This window comes from Colossoma macropomum, unplaced genomic scaffold, assembly GCF_904425465.1.
Source record: "Colossoma macropomum unplaced genomic scaffold, Colossoma_macropomum, whole genome shotgun sequence".
NCBI lineage: Eukaryota > Metazoa > Chordata > Actinopteri > Characiformes > Serrasalmidae > Colossoma > Colossoma macropomum.
In genome coordinates, this window is record NW_023494809.1 from 25,929,652 (window position 1) to 25,939,651 (window position 10,000).

A 10,000-nucleotide genomic window follows, 5' to 3' on the forward strand; every position below is an offset into this window, starting at 1 on the left:
CTGCCGCTAATCACCTCAGGGCTGCCGAAAATCAATCTGCCCGGTCGATAAGACTGCCTGCACTGCGGAGGGAACACAGGACAGCCACAGACAGGAGGCTAAAGAACCCCCAACCCAAAGGGAACTTATAGACCAGTACAGCTGTAAAAATGCCTGACTATTAATTTGGAGAATTCAAGCTCTTGCTAACAACATCTAGCTTGAAAATCTTGGGGTGGATAGTTGGTATTCTGACAGACGCAGCTTCTTTAATTTCCACTTAAAACGATAGTCTGGCGAATTTGAACAATTTTACCCTCAGCTTTTTATCTCAAATGTAGTCAATCAGTCAAAACATGTTTTGTGACCGAAATTAGCTTCTTTAGCATTGTAGTGGAGTTATAAGGCTAATGTGGCTAACAGGTCATGAGTACTAATGACTATCAGTGAGCACTAAATCACACCCCTGCCTCACACTGTGTTAGGTAAGCTCAAGTAGACTCGTGTTTCTGGTTGATGCTTTTTTGATATTATCTATAAAAATGGACAAAAACACTGGCAAATTTCAGGCTTCAAAATGTCTGCTGCTACTGTTTTTAGCTATGTGACTACCCATTTGTCCATCTCCCCTGCTGAAAAACATCATAGAAACCACTGAAAGTTTTTGTTGGCAGCACTGGTGGTCCACTGGCGTTTTGCTCAGCGTTTTCCTGGCAGCCCACTTGTGGTTAGGCAGAGTTATAAAAAATCCACTTATCGTCGCTCATTTTTCACTCACAGTCCAATTAACTTCTATTCTTTCTTTAGTTATACTTTGTAAATTAGCTTGGTAAATTATTTTAATCTAGCCCAGTGTCAGCAACATCATTTTACTATAAAATCATTTTATATTAGACCTAGTCGCTATTTTTGTTCTCTCAGTTGTTTGTAATATGTTTATTTTCTAAAATAAAAGTCTCTGTGCCAGCCAGTGGACCGATATATGCTTGCTATAAATGGGATCTAAAGCAAACTAGTGGTCTCTGATTCCCACTACAAAGCAAAACCTTCAGGTTTTGGTCCTGGTCTATTTTTTCAGTCTACATTAGTCTCATCGCTTCAGAGCAAAACTAAAGAAGCAAACTTTGGGCACTAAATGTGTCGTGACTGACTACATTTGGGGGTAGAGGGAAATTTCTGTACATCAAATATTTTTGGCCAAACTTTAATTTTAATGCATTTTGATTTGCAGCAATCATTCACAGTTTTCCGTAGTGACAAGTCTGACATTCATTCAAAACAAGAAGCAAATATACTGACACATAGTGGCACACCATAATCAGGCCATACCGTATGAAGAGGAAGGGAGTAAGTGAAGTGAGGAAGTGAGTAAGGCTTCATTTTCTCTGAATTGTAATAAGGCCGTAAAATAATTTTCATTTTAAAGGAATTAATGTATTTACTCGTTATACCATGTTAGCCTCATTGAGGAAAACTTGCAGGTGACTAAAATGCTCTTATATTGCCAGTAATTTGTCCTGATTTGCATCAAATGTTTATTGTAGTAAAAATTACAATTATTGAGTTGCATCCAAAATTACACATTAATGTCACTGTTATCATTTCAAAACCTTTACTTGGCTTTAAGAACATCAGCTGCTCTTTATACTGTGTGAACATTCCATGACAAATGCCTGAATAGACTAAATAAAATTCTAAAAAAGTCTAATAGTATAAAAACCGTCTGGAAAACTTAATAATAATCATTACATTAATGTACATTAAAGTTAAGAACATTTTTTTCCTTCTCCTATAAGGTTATCATTTCAGGTAAGGTTTTGTAATGACAGTAACAATACACTGATCAGGCATAACATTATGACCACCTCCTTGTTTCTACGCTCATTGTCCATTTTATCAGCTCCACTTACTATATAGGTGCACTTTGTAGTTCTACAGTTACAGACTGTAGTCCATCTGTTTCTCTGCATATTTTGTTACCCCCCTTTTACCCTGTTCTTCAGTGGTCAGGACCCCCATGGACCCTCACAGAGCAGGTACTATTTGGGTGGTGGATCATTCTCAGCACTGCAGTAACACTGATGTGGTGGTGGTGTGTTAGTGTGTGTTGTGCTGGTCTGAGTGGATCAGACACAGCAGTGCTGCTGGAGTTTTTAAACACTGTGTCCACTCACTGTCCACTCTATTAGACACTCCTACCTTATTCTCAGTCCAACAGTGACACTGAGGTGTTTAAAAACTCCAGCAGCACTGCTGTGTCTGATCCACTCAGACCAGCACAACACACACTAACACACCACCACCACATCAGTGTTACTGCAGTGCTGAGAATGATCCACCACCCAAATAGTACCTGCTCTGTGAGGGTCCATGGGGGTCCTGACCACTGAAGAACAGGGTAAAAGGGGGGTAACAAAATATGCAGAGAAACAGATGGACTACAGTCTGTAACTGTAGAACTACAAAGTGCACCTATATAGTAAGTGGAGCTGATAAAATGGACAATGAGCGTAGAAACAAGGAGGTGGTCATAATGTTATGCCTGATCGGTGAATACTGCCATATAACGTAATTCCATAACATTCATAACGAAGAAGAAAAGAGGAGGTGAAGGGAGCAAGTGAGCAAACGCTTCACTTACTGTGAATTGAAATAAAGCCCATGCAAAGAGAGAGAGAGAGGAAAGAGTGAGAGGTCAGGGTTAGTGTTAGGGCTCAGCATAGTGTTAGTTTACCAAGAGGAGAGCCTGCTCCTGCAGAAGCTGCTGCTGCAATATCTCCAACTGCCTCTGCTCCTCCTCCAGCTGACGACGGATATACTCCTACCAGCGGCGTGCAGAGCAGAACAGACCCCCGCAGAGAGAAAGAGAGAGAATAATAACAAAAGAGCAAGAATGAGAGAGACAGACAAACAGACGGATAGAAAGAGACAAGAAGATAAAAGCAAAAGGCAATTGAGGTGGACAGACATTGGATAGAAGGAGAAAGGCTATCAAGGAGAATCAGAACCTAAAAAGAGAAGACTGCATGAATATAAAGACAGGTGGATATCGGAAAAGCAGAATAAATGTGGGTTTATCTGTAATGTACACTGACAGAGAAGCCCATGAGGAGCGAGCATATTGTAGGCGAGGAGTATTAGAAGTGAAAGAGGAGTGCATTAGGAGAACCGTCTGTTGTTTGAGGAGCATCTTGACGTGGCAATTTTTAGAAGTGGTGTGCGGAGTCATTGCGAAAAGAGGAAAACAAGCGCAAGCCATCAGCATCGAAACATTAATGCCAATGTTTTCGCTGAATGAGGTGGTTTATGTAGACAAGGAGGTCACAAATGTCATTAACAATTAACTTGTCACAGCTACTTTGAGGAGGCTAGTGCTTTTTAGCCCTTAAATGTATATTATACACTCGTTTTTGATTACAATCACTATATGTCCGAGCATTCTGACACCCATTCTACTTCATCCAGCTACTTTAAGGTGCAACCATTGCTGACACAGGCATTCAGCTGCACACCCACAGCTTGTAAAATCTATAAGTCAATAGAGAAGCATTGCCAATAGAACAGGACAGTGTGGAGCAGCCACACATGATCCTAAGGTCACCATGCTCAATGCGTTGGGGGTATAAACCCTCCAGCGTTGGGCTGAGGAACAGTTGAACTGCGTTCTCTGGAGTAATTGAGCTCCATCCTTTGGGATGAGTTGGAGTGATCCAGAACTAATCATCCAACATCAGTGCCTGACATTACTAATAGAGTAAAGCATTCCCAGAAAAGTGGAGGCTGTTGCTGATTTCAGAAATACTGCATGAGCAGGTGTCCACAAACTTCTGGACACGTAGTGCAGTTATTTAAATGTAATAAAAATGTGTCTTTATCATGTATTACATTTATTTATTTACTTAAGGTTATTTTGTTCTGCGCTGTTTTGGTTGAGCCATTTTGCCTGAGACCATTTTGTCTGAAGCTGATTTGTCTGAGGTTTTGTTCAAGGCTGTTTTGTTTGAGCCGTTTTGTCTGAGGCTGTTTTGTCTGAGGTTTTGTTCAAGGCTGTTTTGTTTGAGCCGTTTTGTCTGAGGCTGTTTTGTCTGAGGTTTTGTTCAAGGCTGTTTTGTTTGAGCCGTTTTGTCTGAGGCTGTTTTGTCTGAGGTTTTGTTCAAGGCTGTTTTGTTTGAGCCGTTTTGTCTGAAGCTGTTTTGTCTGAGGTTTTGTTCAAGGCTGTTTTGTTTGAGCCATTTTGCTTGAGGCTGTTTTGTCCATGGTTGTTTTGTTCGTGGCTGTTTTGTTTGAGCTGTTTTGCCCAAGGTTGTTTTGGTCGTGGCTGTTTTGTTACAACCGTTTTGTTTGAGACCGTTTTTGTCTGAAGCTGTTTTGTCTAAGGTTGTTTTGTTTAAGGCTGTTTTATTTGAGCCGTTTTGTCTGGTTTTGTTTGAGGCTGTTTTGTTTGAGCCATTTTGTTTGAGCTGTTTTGTCTGAGGTTGTTTTGGTCGTGGCTGTTTTGTTAGAACCGTTTTGTCTGAGGTCGTTTTGTCTGAGGTTGTTTTGTTTGAGGCCGTTTTATCTAAGGCAGTTTATGTCCAAGTCATTTTGTCGTTTATTGTGGTGTCCTGCTATGGTTTGCATAAATCAATAAACGAACGACAAGTTTTTCGCAAGGCTATTTCCACAGTAACTCGTAACTGTCACTAACTGCAAAAATATTACCTATTGCAACTCCACTGCATTACTTTGACCAAATTTTAAATTTTATAAATGACACAAATTCGCCCGTGATTGGTGACTGGTAAGAGGGCTTGAATCACAGTAAAAATTTGAGATTTCCATACAGTTATTTATTTAATTAATTGATATATCTACAAATATTTACAATCTAACAATCCAATAATGCTGCACGTTTTGTCTTAATAAATATTTCAATGTAATTAAATAATAATTCAACGAATTACACACAGTTATGCAATAAATTCCTTTTACATTTGATTTACAGGTGGCTAAGAAGGTTGCAAACATCCGCATTTCTGATTTTTGTTTGAGTGTGAAAATGAACAAAAATGCCAAAAAAATTTTTTTTTCTCAAAACAAGACTGTACACACCAAAATAACTTTTCATCATATTCAAATCATAATGAAACACCTCATCAGAGCAAATGTCATATTGTTTTAAAGTTTTGTAGCTGCACTTTCATCAGACAATTAAGATCAAATAACATGCTTTTGTTACTGCCGGTGAGTTCTAAGGGTTAAAAGCACAGCTCTTTATAGGTCTGGCAGCTAAAGCACTGGCTATGAGAGCTGCCTGACCATGGAACGGTTAGTGTGTGTGAGACGAGTGGGACGCAGAGGGGCTGACGTGTCACAGTGCTTCACACGCCAGCTACAATGACTCTCCATTCAACACCCCTGTGTGTGTACATGAGCACTGAAAGTGAACAGTCTCCTCTGTGATACTGAAACGGCAGCAGTGTCATAAGCTCACCAGGCATCGATCTGAAAGTGGTTACACAACCACTTCATTCAATCAGTTATGGAATGTTAGAATTGATTATAATAATGTTCAATAAATGTGGCCACAACCCCCCCCCTGCCCCCCCAATAAATTGGTGTATTGTTTTTTTGTCTATATTCTACTATGTGGCTACATAATGTGGACAAAATAGTAAATTTATCTCACTGGCTTATTTTTTCATGTTTACAAAGCGTTTACACACATTGCAATAATGATACTACTAATGCACTTTTCCCTCCAGTTATTTTTAGGGGGTTCTTAACACAGAAGCAAACACAGTGATAACACGGATTGATGCTTAATGCTGGTCAAAAACAGAACTAATTTTAATAATAGCACGGTTCAGTCAAAGCTGTGGTTGTGGTTTATTGTTATCTTTAATTTGGTTATGAAACTGTAAGTAATCTAGGAATAATCTGAATTTTGTGAATGTCACACAACCCTCACCACTCAAGGCCATTTCTGAGGCCATTATATTAGAGGCTATTTTGTCTAAGGCTTTTTGTTCAAGACTGTTTTGTTTGAAATTGTTTTGTCTGAGGTTGCTTTGTTTAAGACCATTTTGTTCGAGGTCATTTTGTCTGAGGTTGTTTTGTTTAAGTACATTTTGCCTGAGACTGTTTTGTTTGAGGTTGATTTGTCTAAGGTTGTTTTGTTCGAGGCTGTTTTGTGTAAGGCTGTTTTGTTCGAGGCTGTTTTGTTTGAGCCGTTTTGTCTGAGCCGGTTTAGTCTAAGGTTGTTTTGTTCGAGGCTGTTTCATCTAAGGCCGTTTTGTTTGAGGTTGTTTTGTTTAAGTACATTCTGCCTGAGACTGTTTTGTTCAAGGTCATTTTGTCTGTGGCCATTTTGTCTAAGACTGTTTTGTTTGAGGTTGTTTTGTCTAAAGCCATTTTGTCCTAGGTTGTTTTGTTCGAGGCTGTTTTGTTTGAGCCATTTTGTCTGAGGCCGTTTTGTCGGAGGCTATTTTGTTCGGGGCTGTTTTGTTTAAGCCGTTTTGTCTGAGGCTGTTTTGTCTAAGGTTGTTTTGTTCGAGGCTGTTTTGTTTGAGCCGTTTTGTCTAAGGCCTTTTGTTGGAGGTCGTTTTGTTCAAGGCCGTTTTTGTCCAAGTCATTTTGTCTAAGGCCGTTTTTAGTGGTGTCTTGCTATGGTTTGCATAAAATACATCAATAAACGAATGATGGGTTTTTACCAAGGCTGTTTCCACAGTAACTTATAACTGCCACTAACTGCAAATATACTGCTACCTACTGCAACTCCATGGCATTACCAAAATCTAGATTTTATAAATAACACAAAATCGCCTGTGATTGGTGGGTTAGAGACTCGAACCACAGTCAAACTTGAGATTTCAAGAAGCACTGAACTGATTCTTTAATCGACTCGGTGTGAGGTGAGGGATTCAGACCCTGACGTTCTCTGGTCTCGTGTGCTCAGGAGGGATTCTCCCGCAGTGTTCAGCAGTGCTGGTGTTGCATGACTGAAAATGTGGTGGGTAGCGGTGGGGGGTAGGGCTGGTTCCTTCAGGAGCATGTTTTAAATATGCATTCCTTCCTGCGGAACATTCCCTTCCCCAGGGGGCTGTGAGTCAGATGGAGGAGACAGAGGGGGGGTTTATGTAAGGAAGTGGGACATCAAAAACACTCATCTCCACATCACAGTGGTCTGTAATGAGACACTGCACGAGGGGTCATCCCAATTAAAGACTTTACTGTTATACACTGAGGCGTTTAGAAAGGCTGATTTGGGGACATTAACAAATTGCGATTTTTCTGACCAATACTGGAATCATGATTTAAACAGATTCTTTTCTATAATAATGTTAATACTGGTCCAAAATGACTTAGAATAAACTCTTTTTACATTAAGGAACGTTTTTTCCTTCTCCTGTAAAGTTGCTTTACATAGACTTCCAGCAGTGATGATATGCTTTTTACTTTTTCCTCTTACTTTTTATAGTTTAAAAGCTTTTTGTACAGTAAACATAGCACAACATAGCTTTACAAAGCAAAAAAACAGTAAATACACAATGTAAAACTGTAGAACCTTTGATTGTGTTCTTTCTATTGATTTTACAGTGTTATATACTGTAAAGCTTGTGATACTTTTACAGTGAAAAAAAGCTATTTACATGAAGTTGAGTTGAGCTGATCATTGAGATTAGATGTTGAGGTTGGGGTTAGGTGTTTTGTTTTGTATATGGATCAAACGTGCTTCAAAAACTGCGTTTGATTTACTACTAGTGTTTTAGGATAGTACTGCAAAGTTACTGTTGTGTTTCTGCTCATAGACTTGCATGACTGCGATTTGCGGTTGTTCGTAAGGCAAACGCTAAACATCCTGCAAAGTACTGATGCTTCTCAGCCACAATAGGGAGGCTGGAAGACGCAGTGCTTCGTTGTTGTTCATAAAATAAAAATACAGTTAGGGAAATGATCTGCATTGCTGTCTTGTACTCTTTTCATATAAATTTGATGAACAAAGTCAGTCAGAATGAAACGCTCCATTCTAGGGAGTCAGGATTGTTCACAGTGATGGGGAACCAGACATCTGAGGTGTTAAAAGTCTTTTATAGCTCCCTCACAAAAAGTTATCAGACAAAATGGTTACAAATCCACTCCCCGATACCTGAGACATGATATTCAGAATTTCAAGATAGTTTTGCAACAAAGTTTTGGCCTAAAATGTATTTTTTTTAATAATTCAGGGTGAAGAGGTACATGCAGTGTGTTGTGAAGCAAAATAGTCCTTAAAGAAACATTTTTGTTTTATTTACCACTATTTTTAACATTATCAATGTCACATATACAGCTCAGAAAAACTAATATCAGAAAAAATACAAGTAACATTAAAACAATAAGCAGTGATTGTAGGTATGCCAACTGTTTGTTTAACCATTTTCAGATCTCTCCTCATTGCAGCCCAGTATTATTTGTAGTTATCATCCAATGGTTTGGGTAATCAGTACATCATTAAGTTAAATCAGATGTATTTTTGGTGGAATTTAACAAATCCACAAGATGGCTGGGAAACTAGCTTACAAGATACTAATTTCTTTCTTCAAAAGACAAAATTCTTGTTACTTTTTGCTGCCTTTATGTTTATCCGCACTTATTCTGATGTTTTATGCTGATTTGACAAGCAAAATGCATATCGCTGCTGTCAGAAGAAACCCTCATATCTCCATTTTTGTCATTTTTCAGTTTTTGACATAATTTGAAAATGCCTGTTGTCCTTTACATAAATTTCATGATGAATAGACTAAAAGAAGCGACCCTAAATGACCTGGAAAAAAGTCTGGTTCCTTTGACTTACATTAAAAGTGAAGTAGGTTTTTTTCCTCCTCCTAATTTTTAGAGATACAAGGTTTTCAGTGATATACTGCCAAAAATAAATGGTTTTAAACAACGTGCTGAGGTGCCAAACTTTTTGCACAGCACTGTTTAAACTCAGAAGACACATAGAGGTTCAATGGTGGCTCTGGATATTAAATACAATGGCTACATTTGCACTGCAGACATTGTGACCCCTGGTTCCCATTAATATATGTCTCTACAATGCGCCATTTCACAACAGACCACTCAGAATCGTTTCGCTTACATCTCAACTATTAAATGATGAAGAAAACTTGGGTCTTTTATGCCGAACCATGTTTCAGCAGTAGTGCACACATGGCATGTTTGTGTTTTGTAAGTCTGCACATGCAGCATATGTCCCTGATGCCGTGTCCTCCTGAGCACGCGTGTGTATTTCTGTTCTCTTTGTGTTTTCCGTCGTACTCTGTGCTCAGGCTAGAGTGGGTGTTTGTTCGAGTGCACTGTGTGCGCTTCTCTCCATCTCTCCTTTTCGTTGTCCTTCATGTGAGTAAACGTGGGTGTTGAGCAATGGCCATCTATTTACACTCCATCATTCTAATCACTGTGTCAGAGCGAGCGCGTGTACCTGCTCCCTCTCGGCGTGTCTCCTCTCCTCCTCTCTCCGCAGCTGCTCCATCTCCTCGTAGCGCCTCCTCTGCTCTCTCTCCTGCTGCTTCCGCAGCTCTCTCTCCCGACGCTGTTGCTGTGAGGACGATAAGAGAGCACACGTTTTACAAAACAACCCATAAAGCAGCTTTGTCTCTTTCTCTGCTGAAACATCCATGAATCAGTTAAGCGGTTGAGACAGTTTTATCACTTTCTCCAAAAGTACTCGATCAGCCAAAACACGGCTGGTGTCCGAAGTTTGCTTCTTTAGTTTCGCACTAAAGCTGCGAGGCTAATGTTGCTAATCAGAGTGTGCATTCCGACAAGTTCAGGGTTCCTGAACAATTTTTGAAATCAAATTTTACACCACATAACAGCGCACATACTAAAATACGGCATGTTTTAAATATCTTATTTAATCCAATTGGTTGAAAAATCTTAAGCAAAAAATTTTAGACTGTACAAGTCCTTTCAGTGTGTTTCACTATGTTATTAGTACCTTTCGACCACCAGACCACTGTCAGCTGGATATTTTTAGTTGGCAGGCTATTCTGGATTA

General features: G+C 39.4%; 1 protein-coding gene across 2 annotated transcripts in view; it reads right to left on the bottom strand.

Annotated features, from left to right (window-relative positions):
- Positions 1-10,000, bottom strand: part of tnikb (TRAF2 and NCK interacting kinase b) — a 108,551-nt gene that overhangs the window by 31,714 nt on the left and 66,837 nt on the right. The window contains exons 13-14 of one of the 2 annotated variants that reach the window (XM_036557944.1): positions 9,422-9,538; positions 2,714-2,800 (exon numbers count right to left, since the gene is read on the bottom strand). In XM_036557944.1, the coding sequence (XP_036413837.1) occupies positions 2,714-2,800; positions 9,422-9,538 (204 nt within the window). The remainder of the gene's footprint in view (positions 1-2,713; positions 2,801-9,421; positions 9,539-10,000) is intronic. The other variant, XM_036557945.1, reaches the window with a different exon arrangement.